The sequence below is a fragment of the Delphinus delphis genome, chromosome X (genome assembly GCF_949987515.2).
Source record: "Delphinus delphis chromosome X, mDelDel1.2, whole genome shotgun sequence".
Taxonomy (NCBI): Eukaryota; Metazoa; Chordata; class Mammalia; order Artiodactyla; family Delphinidae; genus Delphinus; species Delphinus delphis.
Window position 1 is genome coordinate 105,283,853 of NC_082704.1, and position 22,140 is coordinate 105,305,992.

The 22,140-nt window shown below is 41.9% G+C and overlaps 1 protein-coding gene across 1 annotated transcript in view; it reads right to left on the reverse strand.

Moving 5' to 3' along the window:
• POLA1 (DNA polymerase alpha 1, catalytic subunit) overlaps positions 1 to 21,365 on the reverse strand; it is a 304,850-nt gene extending 283,485 nt beyond the window's left edge. Inside the window, exons 1-4 of the mRNA XM_060001706.1 lie at positions 21,257 to 21,365; positions 16,276 to 16,400; positions 13,213 to 13,309; positions 11,659 to 11,739 (exon numbers count right to left, since the gene is read on the reverse strand). Of these exons, the coding sequence (XP_059857689.1) occupies positions 11,659 to 11,739; positions 13,213 to 13,309; positions 16,276 to 16,400; positions 21,257 to 21,299 (346 nt within the window). The 5' untranslated portion in view covers positions 21,300 to 21,365. The remainder of the gene's footprint in view (positions 1 to 11,658; positions 11,740 to 13,212; positions 13,310 to 16,275; positions 16,401 to 21,256) is intronic.
• Between the last annotated feature and the right edge of the window lie 775 nt (positions 21,366 to 22,140).

Sequence of the window (22,140 nt, forward strand, 5' to 3'; positions counted from 1 at the left end):
CATTCTCACCACATTCTGTTGGTGAGGCCATGGTGTCCAAATGGACACTCATATGTTGTTCATGGGAGTGTAAAATGGAACAACTCCAATGGAGAAGAATTTGGCAATATCTCATGAAACTTCATGTGCATGTACTCTCTGAGCCAGCAATCCCACCTCTAGGAATTTTCCCTGAGGAAAATACCATATGCATAGTTATTCAATGTGGTATTATGTGCAAGAGCTAATTACTGAAAATCTAAATGTTCATTCAAGAACACCACATGGGAGACTTCCGGGAAGATGGCGGCAGAGTAAGATGTGGAGATCACCTTCCTCCCCACACATACACCAGAAATACATCTACACGTGGAACAACTCCTACAGAACACCCACTGAACGCTGGCAGAAGACCTCAGACCTCCCAAAAGGCAAGAAACCCCCCACGTACCTGGGTAGCGCAAAAGAAAAAAGAATAAACAGAGACAAAAGGATAGGGATGGGACCTGCACCAGTGGGAGGGACTGTGAAGGAGGAAAGGTTTCCACACACTAGGAAGTCCCTTCGCGGGCGGAGACTGCGGGTGGTGAAGGGGGAAGCTTCAGAGCCGCGGGGGAGAGCACAGCAACAAGGGTGCGGGGGGCAAAGCAGAGATTCCCGCACAGAGGATCGGTGCAACCGGCAGTCACCAGCCCGAGAGGCTCGTCTGCTCCCCCGCCGGGGCGGGCAGGGCTGGGAGCTGAGGCTCGGGCTTCGGTCGGAGCGCAGGGAGAGGACTGGGGTTGGCGGCGTGAACACAGCCTGCAGGGAGCTAGTGCGCCACGGCTGGCCGGGAGGGAGTCTGGGGAAAACTCTGGACCTGCCGAAGAGGCAAGAGACTTTCTTCCCTCTGTTTCCTGGTGCACGAGAGGAGAGGATGAAGAACGCTGCTTAAGGGAGCTCCAGAGACGGGCGCGAGCCACGGCTAAAAGCACGGACCCCAGAGACGGGCATGAGACGCTAAGGCCGCTGCTGCCGCCACCAAGAAGCCTGTGTGCGAGCACAGGTCCTATCCACACCCCCCTTCCGGGGAGCCTGTGCAGCCCGCCACTGCCAGGGTCCCGTGATCCAGGGACAACTCCCCCGGGAGAACGCACGGTGTGCCTCAGGCTGGTGCAACGTCACGCTGTCCTCTGCCGCCGCAGGCTCGCCCCACACTCCGTGCCCCTCATTACCCCCGGCCTGAGTGAGCCAGAGCCCCCAAATCAGCGGCGCCTTTCACCCCGTCCTGTGTGAGTGAAGAACAGACGCCCTCCAGCAACCTACACGCAGAGGCGGGGCCAAATCCAAAGCTGAGCCCCTGGGAGCTGTGCGAACAAAGAAGAAACAGGGAAATCTCTCCCAGCAGCCTCAGAAGCAGCGGATTAAAGCTCCACAATCAACCTGATGTACCCTGCATCTGTGGAATACCTGAATAGACAACGAATCATCCCAAATCAAGGAGGTGGGCTTTGAAAGCAAGATTTATGATTTTTTCCCCTTTTCCTCTTTTTGTGAGTGTGTATGTGTATTCTTCTGTGTGAGATTTTGTCTGTATAGCTTTGCTTCCACCATTTTTCCGAGGGTTCTAGACGTCCTTTTTTTGTTTTTTTTAATTTTCTTTCTTAATAATTACTTTTTATTTTAATAACTTTATTTCATTTTACTTTATCTTCGTTCTTTCTTTCCATCCTTCCTTTCTTTAGACAACGATTCATCCCAAATTGAGGAGGTGGACTTCGAGAGCAATATTTTTGATTTTTTCCCCTTTTCCTCTTTTTGTGAGTATGTGTATGCTTCTGTATGAGACTTTATCTGTATAGCTTTGCTTCCACCATTTGTCCTAGGGTTCTATCCGTCTGTTTTTTTTGTTTTTTTCTCTTAATAATTATTTTTTTATTTTAATAACTTTATTATATTTTATCTTATTTTATTTTACTTTATCTTCTTTTTGTCCTTCCTTCCCTCCTTCCTTCCTCCCTCCCTTCTTTCTTGCTTGCTTGCTTTCTATCTTTCTTTCTTTCTACTTCTACTAATTCTTTCTTTCTACTTTTGCTCCCTTTTCTTATGAGCCGTGTGGATGAACGGCTCTTGATGCTGCAGCCAGGAGTTAGTGCTGTGCCTCTGAGGTGGGAGAGCCAACTTCAGGACACTGGTCCACAAAAGACCTCCCAGCTCCACATAGTATCAAACGGCGAAAATCTCCCAGAGATCTCCATCTTAACACCAGCACCCAGCTTCACTCAACGACCAGCAAGCTACACTGCTGAACATCCTATGCCAACCAACTAGCAAGACAGGAACACAACCCCACCCATTAGCAGAGAGGCTGCCTGAAATCATAATAACTCGACAGACACCCCAAAACACACCACCAGACGTGGACCTGCCCAACAGAAAAACAAGATCCAGCCTCACCCACCAGAACACAGGCACTAGTCAGGAAGCCTACACAACACACTGAACCAACTTTAGCCACTGGGGACAGACACCAAAAACAATGGGAACTACGAACCTGCAGCTTGCAAAAAGGAGACCCCAAACACAGTAAGATAAGCAAAATGAGAAGACAGAAACACACAGCAGATGAAGGAGCAAGATAAAAACCCACCAGACCTAACAAATGAAGAGGAAATAGGCGGTCTACCTGAAAACGAATTCAGAATAATGATAGTAAACATGATCCAAAATCTTGGAAATAGAATAGAGAAAATGCAAGAAACATTTAACAAAGACCTAGAAGACTTAAAGATGAAACAAGCAATGATGAACAACACAATAAATGAAATTAAAAATACTCTAGAAGGGATCAATAGAATAACTAAGGCAGAAGAACGGATAAGTGACCTGGAAGATAAAATAGTGGAAATAACTACTGCAGAGCAAAATAAAGAAAAAAGAATGAAAAGAACTGAGGACAGTCTCAGAGACCTCTGGGACAACATTAAACACACCAACATTCGAATTACAGGGGTTCCAGAAGAAGAGAAAAAGAAAGGGACTGAGAAAATAGTTGAAGAGATTAGAGTTGAAAACTTCCCTAATATGGGAAAGGAAATAGTTAATCAAGTCCAGGAAGCACAGAGTCCCATACAGGATAAATCCAAGGAGAAATACGCCAAGACACATATTAATCAAACTGTCAAAAATTAAATACAAAGAAAACATATTAAAAGCAGCAAGGGGAAAATAACACACAAGGGAATCCTCATAAGGTTAACAGCTGATCTTTCAGCAGAAACTCTGCAAGCCAGAAGGGACTGGCAGGACATATTGAAAGTGATGAAGGAGCAAAACCTGCAACCAAGATTACTCTACCCAGCAAGGATCTCATTCAGATTTGATGGAGAAATTAAAACCTTTACAGACAAGCAAAAGCTCAGAGAGTTCAGCACTACCAAACCAGCTCTACAACAGCTGCTAAAGGAACTTCTCTAGGTAAGAAACACAAGAAAAGGAAAAGACCTACAATAACGAAACCAAAACAATTAAGAAAATGGGAGTAGGAACATACATATCGATAATTACCTTAAATGTAAATGGACTAAATGCTCCCACCAAAAGACACAGATTGGCTGAATGGATACAAAAACAAGACCCATATATTTGCTGTCTACAAGAGACCCACTTCAGACCTAGGGACACATACAGACTGAAAGTAGTAAGGGGATGGAAAAAGATATTTCATGCAAATGGAAACCAAAAGAAAGCTGGAGTAGCAATTCTCATATCAGACAAAATACACTTTAAAATAAAGACTATTAGAAGAGACAAAGAAGGACACTACATAATGATCAAGGGATCAATCCAAGAAGAAGATATTAACAATTGTAAATATTTATGCACCCAACATAGGAGCACCTCAATACATAAGGCAAATACTAACAGCCATAAAAGGGGAAATCGACAGTAACACATTCATAGTAAGGGACTTTAACACCCTACTTTCACCAATGGACAGATCATCCAAAATGAAAATCAATAAGGAAACACAAGCTTTAAATGATACATTAAACAAGATGGACTTAATTGATATTTATAGGACATTCCATCCAAAAACAACAGAATACACATTTTTCTCTAGTGCTCATGGAACATTCTCCAGGAGAGATCATATCTTGGGTCACAAATCAAGCCTTGCTAAATTTAAGAAAATTGAAATTGTATCAAGTATCTTTTCCCACCACAACGCTATGAGACTACATATCAAGGCCGTATATGACAAACCCACAGCTAACATCGTCCTAAATGGTGAAAAACTGAAAGCATTTCCACTAAGATCAGGAAGAGAAGACAAGGTTGCCCACTCTCACCACTCTCATTCAACATAGTTTTGGAAGTTTTAGCCACAGCAATCAGAGAAGAAAAGGAAATAAGAGGAATCCAAATCGGAAAAGAAGAAGTAAAGCTGTCACTGTTTGCAGATGACATGATACTATACATAGAGAATCCTAAAGATGCTACTAGAAAACTACTGGAGCTAATCAATGAATTTGGGAAAGTAGCAGGATACAAAATTAATGCACAGAAATATCTGGCATTCCTATACACTAATGATGAAAAATCTGAAAGTGAAATCAAGAAAACACTCCTATTTACCACTGCAACAAAAAGAATAAAATATCTAGGAATAAACCTACCTAAGGAGACAAAAGACCTGTATGCAGAAAACTATAAGACACTGATGAAAGAAATTAAAGATGATACAAATAGATGGAGAGATATACCATGTTCTTGGATTGGAAGAATCAACATTGTGAAAATGACTCTACTACCCAAAGCAATCTACACATTCAATGCGATCCCTATCAAACTACCACTGGCATTTTTCACAGAACTAGAACAAAAAATTTCACCATTTGTATGGAAACACAAAAGACCCCGAATAGCCAAAGCAATCTTGAGAACGAAAAACGGAGCTGGAGGAATCAGGCTCCCTGACTTCAGACTACACTACAAAGCTACAGTAATCAAGACAGTATGGTACTGGCACAAAAACGGAAAGATAGATCAATGGAACAGGATAGAAAGCCCAGAGATAAACCCACGCACATATGGTCACCTTACCTTTGATAAAGGAGGCAAGAATATACAGTGGAGAAAAGGCAGCCTCTTCAGTAAGTGGTGCTGGGAAAACTGGACAGGTACATGTAAAAGTATGAGATTAGATCACTCCCTAACACCATACACAAAAATAAGCTCAAAATGGATTAAAGACCTAAATGTAAGGCCAGAAACTATCAAACTCTTAGAGGAAAACATAGGCAGGACACTCTATGACATAAATCACAGCAAGATCCTTTTTGACCCACCTCCTAGAGAAATGGAAATAAAAACAAAAATAAACAAATGGGACCTAATGAAACTTACAAGCTTTTGCACAGCAAAGGAAACCATAAACAAGACCAAAAGACAACCCTTAGAATGGGAGACAATATTCACAAAGGAAGCAACTGACAAAGGATTAATCTCCAAAATTTATAAGCAGCTCATGCAGCTTAATAACAAAAAAACAAACAACCCAATCCAAAAATGGGCAGAAGACCTAAATAGACATTTCTCCAAAGAAGATATACAGACTGCCAACAAACACACGAAAGAATGCTCAACATCACTAATCATTAGAGAAATGCAAATCAAAACTACAATGAGATATCATCTCACACCAGTCAGAATGGCCATCATCAAAAAATCTAGAAACAATAAATGCTGGAGAGGGCATGGAGAAAAGGGAACCCTCTTGCACTGTTGGTGGGAATGTAAATTGATACAGCCACTGTGGAGAACAGTATGGAGGTTCCTTAAAAAACTACAAATAGTACTACCATATGACCCAGAAATCCCACTACTAGGCATATACCCTGAGAAAACCATAATTCAAAAAGAGTCATGCACCAAAATGTTCATTGCAGCTCTATTTACAATATCCCAGAAATGGAAACAACCTAAGTTTCCATCATCGGATGAATGGATAAAGAAGATGTGGCACATATATACAATGGAATATTACTCAGCCATAAAAAGAAACGAAATTGAGCTATTTGTAATGAGGTGGATAGACCTAGAGTCTGTCATACAGAGTGAAGTAAGTCAGAAAGAGAGAGACAAATACCATATGCTAACACATATATATGGAATTTAAGAAAAAAAATGTCATGAAGAACCTAGTGGTAAAACAGGAATAAAGACACAGACCTACTAGAGAATGGACCTGAGGATATGGGGAGGGGGAAGGGTAAGCTGTGACAAAGCAAGAGAGAGGCATGGACTACCAAACGTAAGGTAGATAGCTAGTGGGAAGCAGCCGCATAGCACAGGGAGATCAGCTCGGTGCTTTGTGACCGCCTGGAGGGGTGGGATAGGGAGGGTGGGAGGGAGGGAGACGCAAGAGGGAAGAGATATGGGAACATATGTATATGTGTAACTGATTCATTTTGTTGTAAAGCAGAAACTAACACACCATTGTAAAGCAATTATACTCCAATAAAGATGTAAAAAAAAAAAAAAGAAAAGAAAACCACATGAATAAACCCTGGTACATCCATATAATGGAATACTATGCAGCTATATAGAAATGAGCAAGCAAGAAAGAAAGCCCTCTATGTGCTGGTATGCAGTGATTTCCAGGCTTTTATTTTTAGCATTTCAGAATTTTCATTTTTTTCTGCATTATCAATACAGTTTTATTTCTTTTTTGTTTTCCTTTTTTAATTGAAGTATAGTTGATGTAGGATATCTTCTTAAGTGAAAATATGCCAAGTACAGAAGTATCTATAGAAAATATCCTTTGTGTAAGAAAGGAAATAAAAATACATACACGTAATTCCATTCCTCAGCATATGCCCAAAAGAATTAAAAGCAAGTGTTCAAACAAAAACTGGTACACAAAAGTTCATAGCAGCACTGGTCAGAATAACCAAAAGATGGAAACAATCCAAATGCACTACAACTAATAAATGAATAAACAAAATGTCGTCTATCCTTGCAATCTAATAGTATTCATCCCTAAAAAGGAATGAAGTACTGATTCATGCTACAACATGAACGAACCTTGAAAACACTATGCTAAATGAAACAGGTCAGACACAAATGTTCACATAATTGCATGATTCCAACTGTATGAAATATTCAAAATAGGAAATCCAGAGACAGAAAGCGGTTAGCAGTTGCCAGGGGCTGAGGGAAGGAAGACTGGGGAATGACTGCTTAATGGGTATGAGTTTCCATCTGGGGTGAAAGAATGTTCTGCAACTGGATAATGGTCATGGTTGCAAACACCGTTAATGCACTAAATGTCACAGATGATAAATTTTCTGTTATGTACTTTTCACATGCCTAAGACTATGAAAAGATTTGTAGCACATTTGTGAAAAACATAAGACAGGGGAATTTAATTTTTTAAAGAGATCATTTGGAGCAGTTTGAAAAGAGAATATAGGCAATGGTCAAAATGTTTAGTAAACAAAATTCAGGTCCTAATAAAGAATATCAAAACAGAAGGTCAATAGAGGTTTGACTAGCAAGGAAGGCTTCACTAAGGGGCTTTAATCTCACCATTGTAGGTTAGCAGGAATTAGATAGGACAACAGGAAACAGAGAAAGAACAGGAGTCAACATTTGAGATGAAATTCTTCCACAATTTTAGGGCTTCTGTTTTGTTTTTGTTTTTTTTTTCTTTCTTTCCGCTTTTTTTTCCTTGGCCGTGCCACGCAACATGCGGGGTCTTAGATCTTAGTCCCCCAAGTAGGGATCGAACCCAGGCCCCCTGCAATGGAAGTGCGGAGTCTTAACAACTGGACCGCCAGGGAAGTCCCCAATTTGATTTGTTTTATTCGTTTTCCCACTGACTTTTCTTCACTGGGATTTAGTTGATGTTTTTCTCTCTGTTTGAAAACAACATGCCAGGGACTGGATCTACACCAAAAAGAGTTGACCTTTTACTCCCAGGCAAAACTCTACGATTTCTTCTAAGTGTTTAAAGTGGATTGCGGAATTCCATTTCCATTCTGAAGATCTTGGGACCATACTGGGCTCCTTGGGAAAGACACTGAAACGGCAGCGACTTGTGGGTGAATGGTGACAAAGCATGGAATAGATTTCTAAGATTAGTTCTCCTTCAGAATGTCAAGTCATTCTCTCCACTGATGTATTAGTGGGAAACGATAACATAGTGATTACAGAAACAGAGATGGTTCATTTATTCAATAAGTGCTGCACATTTTCTTTGCATTTGCTATTGTGATCAGCATTGAGATGATCAGGACGTGCGTCCTTTCCTCGAGAACCTCCCTGTCCAGTCCAATCTCCTAATTTACAGCTGACAAAACTAATGTCCAGAGAGGTGATGGGACTCATTCAAGATGATATAATTAACAACGCCAGAAACTAACACAAACCTCCTCACTTCAGGGAGGTGAAAAATCACATGGGCTCACTTCATCCTCTTCTTCATGGACTCATAAAAAGTAGGAATAACACAATTAGCCACACTACTATCTAATGGTAGGTACCAGTGTGTAGCGTTCCTACATGACACAGGTTGGCAGAAACCAGGAAGATGATCCACATAATTTAACTAATGAATGAACGAATAACATCCCACATGAAAAAAACATATACAACCTTATTTTTTTGTAAAGGGGAACACAGGAAGGATAATTAGAAACTAATAAAAATGGTTACCTATGGAGATGGGGAGAAATGAAGTAGAAAGCATAGAGGTGAGAGTAAAAGTTATCTAGTCTATTTCTTGAATATCATTTTGATTTTTAAGCCATAAAAATGTTTTACAATACTCAAAAACTAAAATTAAAACAAAAGGAAAAAAAAGGATATTTTTAAAAGCCTAAATTCAAATACAAGCAAAAACAAATGAACCTGTGTAGTAAACTGATACTACAGCACACAGAAAAAAATTACTTCATATAGCTTCTAAATACAACACCGTCACCATACACCCTCAGTAGAATATATGCCAAGAACAAATAAAACTGCAAAGAGGACTTCCCCGGTGGTCCAGTGGTTAAGACTCCGTGATTCCACTGCAGGAGGCACGGGTTCAATCCCTGGTGGGGGAAGTTCCCCATACCATGCAGTGCAGCCAAAAACAAATTTTAAAAACTGCAAAGAAATTGTAAACTTTACTTAGAAGGGTTGTTGCTAGAGGTATAGGTTTAGTAATTCTAAAATTCCCAAAATTATTCTGAGTATATTTTAGAAGACAAGGGTTTTTCACTGAGGGTGAAGCTAAACACAAATATAGATTGGGAAAATGAAGTACCCTGTGGTTTTACACTTGAATCGAATGTATCAGTATGAATTCACAGCATACATGTATATATAATCTCCTAGCTCTGTTCACTGAAAGGGCCTAGAAACCATTACATCCCAGGAGCAACGAGCACATCCCTCCCCCAGATCTACTACCATTCTCTACTAAAAGGGACCATGATTCTTGGGAGAAATGGGTGATTCCAGGTCTAGGACAGGAATCAACCAAGGAGAACCTGGAACATCTTGTTGGCCCAGAAAGCAAGGAAATGCTCAAAGACTGATGAGACCATGTCAAAAGGACAGTAGAGCCAGCTCAAAGGGTCTCCCACTGCCAAATCTGTGGTAATTTGCACATCAAACAGAAAAACGATGATAATGGATACTGAACTGTAACAGCACTTTTATTTAAATCCATGAGTTTGAAATGCTAATTTAAAAAAGGAGAGTAAGGGGAATTCCCCGGCAGTCCAGTGGTTAGCACTTGGCACTCTCACTGCCGGGCCAGGTTCAATCACTGGTTGGGGAACTAAGATCTCGCAAGCTGCACGGCGTGGCCAAAAAAAAAAAACAAACGGGTAAGGATCATCAGTAGAGGCTGAAAGCACTGGGTAAAAGTTGGTGGGAAAAAGGGATATACACACACTGTTTCAAATTATCACCCCTATTTCCATTAATTACAAAGGTGGAAAGGTAGCTTCACAAGGAAGAGATCTGACAAACATCATCTTAAACCAAGAGATCAAACTTCTTTTCACCAGTAATGGGACAAACTGACCTTATGTGTCCCTGATATGAGTGGCAAGGACACAAGTTCATCTAAATTTTATTTTTGTCAAAATATTTAACCTGATTCTAAGCACAAAACGACAATCAGGCAAATCCCAGGTTGTGGGACATTCAGCAAAACAACCAGCCTGGTCGTTTTTTGTTGTTTTTTTTTTTTAGTTTTATTTTTGGCCACACAACATGGCTTGCCAGGATCTTTGTTCCCTGACCAGGGATCAAACCCACACCCTCGGCAGTGAAAGCATGGAGTCCTAACCACTGGACCCCCAGGGAATTCCGTGGTCCCTTTAAAAATGTCCATGTCATGAAAGACACTGGGCCAGAGAGGGAGGAAGGAGGGATGGTGCTGCTCTCTACACTAAATAAGACTAAAGAGACATGAAAAGCCAAGTGGACACTGCATTTTTAAAAACAGTTATAAAAGACATTACTGGGCTAACTGGGGAAATCTTAATATGGACAAAATCTTAGATAATATCCTGAGAATGGTACTGTGACTAAAAAGACAAGAACCCTTGTTCTTAGGAGATCACCACTGAAGCATGTCTACAACTTACTTTCAATAAATTCACCAAAAACAAAGTCTGCATGTATGTGTCTGGGAAAGGGGAAGAGGGACAAAGTGAACAAATGTCATAAAATGTTAATAATCTACAAATTAAGATGCAGACTTTCTGAAAAGGGTAAAGAGAGCACAGATTTTAGGTTTTGTGGCCACACACGTCTCTTAAGCTGTTGCACATTCTTCTTTGAATTTTTCTTTTCTTTTTTTACACACATTTTAAAAATGTAAAAGCCATTCTTAGCTTGAGGGCTATATAGTAACAGGTATGATTTCCTTCTGGGGTAATGGAATCGATTGTGCTGATGGCTGTACTACTGTAACTATACTGAAAGCCACTGAAATGTTCACTTTAAATAGGTGAATTGTATGGTATGTTAATTATGTCTCAATAAAGCTGTTCAAAAATAAACGGGCCGTAAGTGGGCCATAAACAAACTGGCCGTAAGTAGGCCACAGAGTGCTGACCAGTGATCTACCACTTGGTGGTAATAATGAACTAAACCAAAAAAACAAATACTGAAGGGAATTTTCCCCTCTCATTTTACAGAACTAAGTCAGGCTTGTTTACTCAAAAAAAATTTTTTGCCAATGATTGTGTAGCTAAGAAACTATGACACATACATTCATATCATTTTAAATTTCAATTAAACAAAGCAAGTCGACAGAAGTTCTAAACCTTGTTATTGTACTGTACTTCTATCAAAGAGCTAAAATTCTAAGTATGTCACTTCAGTAGGAATGAAAAGACATCAATTCTTGCAGCCCCCAAAATTATCAAGGCTAAAATGACCACAGGACTAAAAGTTCCAAAATAAGTAAGACTAAACTCTTTGGATAACAGAGACATGATACTTCATTTCCTGGTTGTTTACGCTTTTTGCATTTAATTTTCTACATAACTACGCTTCTTTCAACATTAGAACATTTTTTATACTGAAAAACAATTGTGGTAGGTCCTTTATCCTTAAAGAAACTGTGTCAAAGTACCAAGTCATCTGAAATTTTAGACAATTCTATATATCTCAAAATGCAGATACCTTTCTCATGGGAATCAAGGGCATGATCTTCAAGGTCATCATCAAAAATCTCTCGGCCATCCTCCACATAGCCAATACCATCTGCAGGAACAAAATGTAATATCGGGATCAAATTTCTAAAATTGGCCAATAATATTTTAGCCATGACAAAAAGATTAAAAAAAAACCTTTTATACCCACTCAGAGGTTCTCCTGGCCCAGGCCATTTTTAAGTGCAGCAGAATCCTGTTCAACCAGAAGTCAGATGAAACACAGCACCCACACACGTTTTCTGAGTCAAAACCAAAGGATATACAGTTGACCCTTGAACAACCTGGGGGTTAATCCACACATAACTTAGTCAGCCATCAGTATCCACAGTTCTTCCAACTCTGCGGATTCAACCAACCACGGACCATGTAGTACTGTAGTATTTAATACTGAAAAATATCCACATACAAGTGGACCCAAGCAGTTCAAACCCGTATTATTCAAAAAAAAAAAAAAAAACCCATATTGTTCAAGGATCAACTGTATACTATGCCTATTTAGGTGAACTAAGGTAATCATTTGGCCCATAGGATCAAAGTTTGCCACAATAGGATGCTTTACAGTACTTCTACTCTACCAGAAGAATAAAAAGTAAAAGAATCGGGCTTCCCTGGTGGCACAGTGGTTGAGAGTCCGCCTGCCGATGCAGGGGACGCGGGCTCGTACCCCGGTGTGGGAAGATCCCACATGCCACGGAGCGGCTGGGCCCGTGAGCCATGGTCGCTAAGCCTGCGCGTCCAGAGCCTGTGCTCCGCAACGGGAGAGGCCACAACAGTGAGAGGCCCACATACCACAAAAAAAAAAAAGTAAAAGAATCAAGATCACCAGAAGTCGGGCTTCCCTGGTGGTGCAGTGGTTAAGAATCCGCCTGCCGATGAAGGAGACACGAGTTCAATCCCTGGTCTGGGAAGATCCCACATGCCACAGAGCAACGAAGCCCGTGCGCCACAACTACTGCGCCTGGAAAGCCGGCAATATAGCTGAGTTCAATTACAGAAGTAGGAACAAAAATATAGTGGCAGGCACAGTCTACACCCCCCTCCCTCTGCTCCGCAGTCAGCACTCACACGCCCAAGAAGTCAAGTCCCACAAACAGGAACCATCGAGCTTTCCACAAGGGCTGTAAGAACATGGGGACCAGCCTCTGCCCGGGGCCCCTGCCAAAGTTACTCTTCACGAGTACAGTCTCCTGTAATCCTCACAGCCGTTCTGTGATATAGAGTTTTCCTACGCCCCATCACATGGGGATGGCCCACAGGTTCCTTCCAATTGCTACAGTCATTTCCTGGAGGATTTATACTATAGCCTGAGGTGTGTGCCTGGCTTCTCCAAAATGTCCCTCAATAAACTTCCTATTTTTCTGATTCCACACCCTCAAATCATGCATTTGAGGAAAACCCAAACCAAAGGTATGACCTTAAGTTAGCGCCTTACATCTGCCCAAGCAAAGCAGCAACTCCACCGAGTGAGAAGCTACGAAAAGCAAATGATACAGTGCCTGGCAGGCGGTTTCTTCCCACATACCATCATCCACAATCCAGTCGTCATCCTGGCGGGCCTGGACCAGCTTCGAGTACTGTTCCTCATCAACTTCTTCATAAACACTTGTGAAGTCCTCTACCTGCCATCGTACAAGTTTGAGAGAGCTTCAAGTGGAGTGAAAGTGTTAAACAATTCTGATGAAAAAATTGTCAAATTCAAAGTGGAATGGCAGCCTGAAGGAGTAGCTGCAACCAAATCATGAGTTCTGACATTCAACACCACTGCAGGATTTTCCTTAAATAGACATCAATTAACTTAGCATTCCTTTTAGGTGGGTGTTAACATAAGATATTAAATGATTCCATTAGCATAATATACTTGTCACACCAGCAATTACTCATCTACTTCATAAAAAACAAACTGAATTATAGCCAATTCTTCATTAGCTGCTTTGGGGATTAGTCACTTGTAATTTTGAGACTGGTTTCTCCTGTACTTGACAAACCTGTAAGACATGCCACCTCCCTCTCCACTAGCTGATGGTGCCCCACAAATGGACAATAATCTTAATAACTGTTCAACCAACCAAATGTAATTCAAAAGGAAAATCTCCCCCATCCATCCCCCTCCAAAAATCAGCAAAACACACACTACGGGTACACTAGAAATGGTTTTTGAGTGATCCCTATTTGTATTACCACCGATTCCCCACCATTTTCAGGTCTTAAAAACTGAGGGCAAGTGCGGAGAGAATGGCAAGGCCTGAAATCATACGGGCTGCCCGACCGCCAGAAGGCCAGAACACCACAAACTACTGGCCTGAACAGAGCAGACCACCTCAGCACAGTTAAAGCAACAGACAGCATAGATGCACACCACTGCAGTGAGAATTTGGCGGGCTGGTTAGCAAGAACTTAAAGATACCTCGTTAAAAACTCCCCATTCTCTTGAGAGTTCTGCCTTTTCAAGTGGGGACTGCAGGAAACGACCAACTCCATCTGAAGAGCTAAGATTCTAGGAGAAAACACCTGGACACAGAGCTTTGAGAGCCTGATGGGTAGAGTTGACTGGATTTCTGCCACACCTACCTGGGCTTATAGTAATTACAGGATTAAGCTTAGTTTTTACCTCCGGTTTAATCTACTCAACAGGGATCACTGGCAAACACTGATCTGGCCTTTGATCATTTGATGACAGAAATTACCTGCCCTACCAAATTAAGTTTTTTGACAACCCAAACACAAACTAGTCTAATTAAAATGACTGTACTGACCAACTTTCTTTTTGAGGGGAGAGGGAACTGGCAAGGTTAGCTTTGTTGGCTTAAGTCTATCATGCATACTGTGTCTCTCGTTTAAGCAACTCATTTATATACTATCAAAAGACACCTGAAAACTATTTTTAAAAAATAGTGACAAAGTGAGAGAGAGGCATGGACATATATACACTACCAAACGTAAGGTAGATAGCTAGTGGGAAGCAGCCGCATAGCACAGGGAGATCAGCTTGGTGCTTTGTGACCACCTAGAGGGGTGGGATAGGGAGGGTGGGAGGGAGGGAGACGCAAGCGGGAAGAGATATGGGAACATATGTATATATATAACTGATTCATTTTGTTGTGAAGCAGAAACTAACACACCATTGTAAAGCAATTATACTCCAATAAAGATGTTAAAAAAATAAAAATAAATAAAAAACAATAATAAATAAACAATAAAACAAATATTGTTCTAAAATATAAAATAAAATTAAAAAAAATTTTTTAAATATCATTTTGAGGGCTTCTCTGGTGGCGGAGTGGTTGAGAGTCCGCCTGCCGATGCAGGGCACACGGGTTCGTGACCCGGTCTGGGAAGATCCCACATGCCGCGGAGCGGCTGGGCCCGTGAGCCATGGCCGCTGAGCCTGCGCGTCCAGAGCCTGTGCTCCGCAACGGGAGAGGCCACAGCAGTGAGAGGCCCGCGTACCGCAAAAAAAAAAAAAAAAAAATCATTTTGCGTTAAAAAGTCATTTTGACTCAATCTCTAAAAACACTGGTACTGTTCAGCTTGAACTCTTAGAGCCATGCCATTAACATCAGCGATTAATGGGAAATCAGTCACATGGTGTCAACATCTGAAATGCCCCACAGAACTCCTTTATAGAAGTACCTACATTAAAAATGCTTTACTCTTGCTTTACTGTAATCCTTTTAGCAACCCTTTATGATCTGGTTGACTCCCTTAACTTGAATGAATGGTGCCAAATGACAAAAATCCTCTTCTACTTGCTTACTAGCCCAACACAGAACAGGTCATGGCTAAACAGGAACATTCTGAAGCCAGGCTGCCTGGGTTCCAATCAAGGCTCTGCCACTGTGACCTCAGATACCTCCCATGCGAAATGCTGTTAATCACAGTATCTAATATTATACGGTATTGGAAGGATTGAATAAATGAACATATTTGTAAAAGCACTTAGAACAGTGTTAGCTGAAAAACTGCATTAGTTGCTATTGTTGCTGTTGATATTATTATTTTCTCATATTAATCACTTTCCAGCCCTGAGGCAGTTAACATCCTCAGCGAGTGCCCTCAATGTGAAGCTAGACAATGTTGTGCAGATGGTACCAATCTGCTTTTCTACCTGCAGGGCATCGACAGTAGGTAGAGGAAAAGAGCCAAAAGGGCATCACATTCAATCCTACACGCAGGACACAGCAGAGGGAAGGTCCAAGTCCCTACCGCGCTCCCCTTGCATATGAGATTAGGAACAATTCTCTCCAAGGAGCAGCAGTGCTGGGCTAGACTGCTCAATACCTTATGAGTAAAGTAAAAGCATCTGTAAGTTCCCTCAACGAAGCCATGGAACTTAGCAGAGATGCAGTGTGCTTACTAATTTTAAAATCATCTGTAAGGTGCCTCATAGGAACTTTAAGAGTTCAGTAGTCTCCCACAACCTGTAAATCTACCTCATACCCATATGTTTGATATTAAGAAATTACTATTATAAGAAGCTTTAAATATATGCATATTTCTAATCAGTGACAAAGGTGACCTAAAATTATCTACAGGCTATGAATTAGATGAAGCACAGGAGAAAAAGCCCAGAAAAATGGTTACTTACTTCATATTTATACTTCTCACCAGCTTTAGCCCTTTTCAGTCTTTCCAGAGCTTCCTGTCGCCCTTTCTTTGATTTCTTCTCTCTCCGGGATCGAGAAGTTACAAAACTCCCTGAATCTGACACAGCTGAAAAGAAGCCAAATTTACATGAGATGTACAAAATTGTCAGCCATCTTCCCTCAAAAACAAAGCAAGTTTTTAGCCAATAGTAATATACAAGTTTAATGTTATACAAATGGATTCTTTTTATAATGGAAATAATTCACAAGCTCAGGGCTGAATCTGCAGCTCCTGTGGCTCTTCAGAAATTTCCAGCTGAAGCAACTGTTATTTTTTTTCCGCCAAAAAGAGAAAAATTCCAAATTCAACTGATATCCCCTGGAGACACTAAAGGGAGATCAGTCGTTAACCCACAACCTTTCCCAGGGAAATGGCAGGCCGTTAAGTGGTTATGAAAGGGACAATTCATTTTGTGTTCTGTTAATCAACATTTGAAAGGCTTTGAGGAGCACCTGCTCTTTGCAAAGTACCAGGCGCTCTGAGAGACACAAAGATAAGAAAGACAGGGCCCACAGACTCACAGAATTTACAATCTGACCTGGGAGATACCTGGCAGACCTCGGAGATACTGTGGGTTCAGTTCCAGACCAACACCCATAAAGTGAATATCGCAATAAAGTTAGTCACACGAATTTTTTTTTTTTGGTTTCCCAGGGCATATAAGGGTTATGTTTACACTATACTGTAGTCTATTAAGTATGCAAAAGCATTATGTCTTTAAAAATACTTTATTGGTAAAAACGCTAACCATCATCTGAGCCTTCAGTGAGTTGTAGTAACATCCAAGATCCCTGATTACAGATCACCATAACAAATATAATAATGAAAAATGTGAGAATTACCAAAATAATGTTAACACAGGGACATGAAGTAATAAGCAAAGGCTGTTGGGAAAATGGCACCAACAGACTTGCCCGATGCAGGGATGCCACAATCTTCAATTTGTAAAAAAAAAAAAAAAAAAAAAAAAAGCAGTATCTGTGAAGCACAATAAAGCGAGATATGCTTGTAAGTAGCAACTAACTCTAAAACAATTTTTAGAAGTAACACATGCCCTAACAGAAGTACAGATAAAGTGTCTGGAATTCCAAAGGAAGGATAAATTGGGGGTTGGGAGAATTTAACAAAGGTGGCTCTGAGGAGATTCTTGATTCCACCACTGATTTCCAGGCCTCATGCAGTTGGTTACGACATTAGAGGATGAGGTGAAAGATTACAAAGATTAAAATGTGTTTTGTAGAAAATTACTGAAGTACCAGAGAGCCTCAGTGGTCAGTCATTCAACTTTTGAATTACTCACACTTTGGGTCATCATAAACTGACCACTTCACACACGTACTAAAAAGATTTCATCCACAGAATGAAGACTTTCATATGCCAGCTGATGAATACCCAAGCCAAGCAAGACAGTGCCTCCTGCCAGCGATGAGTTGAGGCTCAGCATGACTGCCACCTATGTCTGTGAAATTGAGTACTGTATTGTATTTGTGCTAATTATTTTATAAAAAGTAGTAAGCACAGAAAAGGAGAAGTATTGATAACAGGCATCCTAAAAGCTCCAACCCCCCTGGAACATTCATAACAACATTCAGCTGTTTGACTAAGTGTTTGAAATAGAAGATGCAATTTACAGACCATGTACCAAGTGCTGGCAATAAACTGTTGAAAACTGTATCTTAAAGGTGAGGCATAATTAGAGATTTTTTTTCCTTAGCTTTCTGGAAATGGAATCTCTCTATAACATCTCAGCCTATTGTTTGACTTTCACATTTGACTTTTAAATCCATTTTCAGAAAGGCATTAAGGAATGCAGGTACTTAATGATGACAGCCACAAAATCTTGGGTGTCACTCAAATGATTTCAAAAAATCGTGAGCAGGCCTACATGAAAAGGTTTTGGAGATTATGGAACATGACCACTGAGAGTGAAAAGGTGGCCTCAGTGTATTCCCTTCAAGACTCCCTTGACTCCTTTGTCAGATTATCCTGACAAAAACCATAGGTTTTCAATAAGACGTATTCCACAGGCAACGATGTGCCCCTCTAAGGGTTTGGGGTACAATTACAAATAGGACAGAGTTGCCGGTCCTCAAGGGGCTCCCAGTCAAGGAAAGCAAAAAGACCTGAGGGTCCCACCATCATATAAAGATGGTGCCGTATTAGAGGTAGGAAGCCAGTATTGAGGAAATGTAGAAAACAGAGCCATTAATTTTGCCTGGGAAATCAGAGAAGGCTTCACAGGGGAGGTTCCCAACACAGAAAGAGTAGAACTTCACTATCAGAGTACAGGGTAACAAGGGGCACAAGCAAAGGAAAAGGCATGAGCCAAATTACAAAGGGATGAAAATGCAAGGTGTATTCAGAAACCAAGAGGAAGTCAATGTGGAAGGTAAGCTGGACATGAGAGCATAGAGTGAGTGGGAGATTAGGAAGAAGCGGCACAACCAGGCTCTGCCACTTACTGGGTGACGACATGAGACAACCAGTTAACCTCTCTGAGCTACAGTGGCCAGGTGTCTTGTTTTTTAAGCTGCCCAGCATCAGAATCTGTGAAGTCCCCCCTCCCTTATGCCCTTGCAGCTAGGGCATGGGCATATAAAATAGGCCCTCCAATTATGAACACCTGCTCAGACTTTAAATCACAAGCTAGTGTAACAAGGAAAGGGGGACGGCTAATGGAAGATTCTAGAAATAGCAACAGCTACAGGAGGATTGAGTACCTGGAACAACAGTGCCAGCAATGTCCCAAAGTACTTGAAGGCTCTAATTTCAAGTACTTGGCCATGGTTGGCAAAAACCTCCTCAATGGACCAGTTTTGTGGCATGATTTTAACCACTGTTCCTAGCTAAGGTGCCCCCTGACTGGCTCTCCGGAGTTTGTGAACACCACAGTATCCTTCAGATAAATTCCTTTTCGGTTTAAATCAACCAGAGTTGGTTCCTGTAGCCTACACCTAAGGACTCTAATGCAGAGCCTCAGGGTCCTCATATGTGAAATGGGGACAATCATGTCTGCTTCATAAAGTTGTTAAGGATTAAATGAAGATGCTTGGCTTACTTTGTACTCAGCAATACAGGAGCTCACTTAATGTGTATGTGTGTGTGTGTACAGATGCACACACATATGCCAACACCTCACAATTAGCACTAACATGGTCTAGCTTCTAGAAAACAAGAATAAAGCAAAGCCGTTTTCTCAGGGAAGCCCCAATATAGCACTGCATATAATTACATGTTTACATCTCAACTCCATGAAGACAAAAACCATGCCCAGCTTACCTACCACTGTAACACCAGAGCCTGACAGAATGCCTATACCTCGTAGGTACATAATGAATATTTGCTGAATGAACCACTATACCTGCTTTTTTTTAATCATTAAACTCTCCCCTATCCATTTCCATATACAGTAACAGCTAGTTATAGACCTTTCAACTTTTCACAGCCACCCCATCTTCCAATACTTAAGGAGAAAAAAGGCCTAAATTTTCCTTTATGGAATATGTCTCCAATGCTTCAAGTAGGTAAGTTAGCAAAAAAAAAAAAAAAAGAAGAAGCATGAAAAAAATCCAGTTACCAAAGTTTAAATATTTGGTTCAAAATTACCATCTAGAGTACCCCCCGCCCCAAGGCAGACACACACAAGGCTGCAACAGTCTTTCAGGTAACAATCTTTCCAAGTCGGCTGGAAAGAAAAAATTCCAGTCAGAAGTCCCCAGCCACTCATCAACACCATGACTTAAGAGGGATCTCAAGATTGCACGATGTCCTCCAAAGAGTGATTTCTTGATGTTCACGGAGAACGTAATTTTTAGTGTGAAGAAAGGGCTTAGCGACATATCACTGATGGAGGGCTGCAAAGACTGTTCACATACATCCCACATTCCATTTGTAACTCAGGCTAGTGGGCTCTCCAAAACAAATTGTCTTAAAAAGCGAAAGGCTAGAAGAACAAATTGAAATCTGTGATTCACGACTAGGTGAATGCAAAGGAAGCTGATTAGGAAGCAAGTTCTCATTAATGGTGATGTATTTGAGTGACAGGAGATGTGATGCTTGAGCTGAGAGAGTGAAGCAACTAATTTTAAGTTGGAAGTTCACTGAAGTCACACTTTAGTTGCACACTGCTCAAAACTCAGAAATCAGACAAATCCATTTGCATTTTTGTATTCTATTTTTGGAGACAGAATATTACCACTAAAAACGGAGTAATATACAAGGCATCCGAAATGCTGCTGAACTGATACTTTTTTTTTAGAAGCTTCACCTGAGATGACTAGATTGTGAACACTATTTCTGTGCGGCACCTGAAGAACTTTCCATAGAATTTGAAAAAAAATTGTTAATGCATAAAGTAGAAACCTATTACCTACAAAGACAAAACGCGTTTGTATCTTCACGTGACAGCACTTAGAGCTTTCTTTCCTGCTGAGGTACAACGTGTAACAACCTCCCCAGCAGTTTCTACCAAGAGAAGGGCGCACATCCGTTCCGTCCCAGCCCTCAAGCGGACACCTGGGGCGGGAGCAATGAAATACTTTCGGCCAATACTGTGCCCCACCGGGGCCAGTCTCATGAAGGTGTGCCCAGCACGTGGGATGAGATTCACCAAAAGAAATAAAAAGAAAGGCAGCCAAGTGCGGAGACCCGCAGTGAGAGAGGTGAGGCAGCCTCCCAAACAAAAAGCCCCGCAGGGGGTTGCTCGGGCTTGCCAGGACCCCACAGCCCTGCAAAGAAGACCTGTCCGAGGCCTCACAGGTTCCAGTCCTGGACGTCCGAGGTCCGCGCCCAAAGAGACCGGCGGGTCAACCCGGGCGTGCGCCTACCTAAGAAAAAAATAAAACAGAGCCCCCACCACCCACAATCATGCCACAGTCTCCGCACTCCCAACTGGGGACCCCGCGCGCGGGGTCATCTCTCACCGCTCGCCCCCAGCTCGCAGTCATCGCCGTACGCCAGCGCCATGGTCCCGGAGTCTTCCGATTCCGCGCCAACCAGCCCGAAACTGGCGCGGAGGCCGACACAGGCGCCACCCAGAAAGCCAATCAGCAGCTCCGGAGCCTGCCGACTTCCGCCCGGAAGGCCACTGACGTGCCGCGCCGCGCCGCGCCGCGCAGCGCCCCGCCCCCGGCCTTCCCGCGGGCGCGCGTTTGGCGCCCCGTGATGACCCCTTACGGAAAAGAGCGAGCGGCGGGGGAGGCCGTGGAGAGCAGAAAAAGAAAGCGGTCGGGCGCTGGAAAAGAGCCTCCTGGAGACTCGCTGCGCAGGCGCACCCATGCTGATGGGAAAAGATTTGGGCCCCTTGGAGTAGGAGCTTTCTGGTTCTGAGGGTTGATTTTCCGAGAAAAGGGGCGCGGGAGGCAGTAGGGTGGGCGTGGTTGAACGGGTTTCCCAGGAGCCTGGGAAAACGACTGCCTACTGCTGCGCACTCGGAGTCTTGCCTGATACTTTGCTTCTCTGAGTACGAATACAGTCGCTGTGTGATATATGGTATTGCAATATATGCACCAAGTTAACCAAAAGATCAAAAATACCATCACCAATACGGGGCCTCCCGATGTGGTGCTGTTGGAAAAAAGGAACAATATCACCTATATAGTCTTCTTGCAAATAATGTTTAACCTGAATCTAACCATGAAGAAACAATCAGATGTATTCAAAACGTAGAACAATCTATAAAACAACTGGCCTGGACTCCTGCAAAATGTCAATGTTATGAAAGATAAAAAGGGCATTAGATTCTTGTGTTTGGTACAATGCGTGCAATGTATGCACCTCATATATTGTTTTTTTTTTCATTTATTGT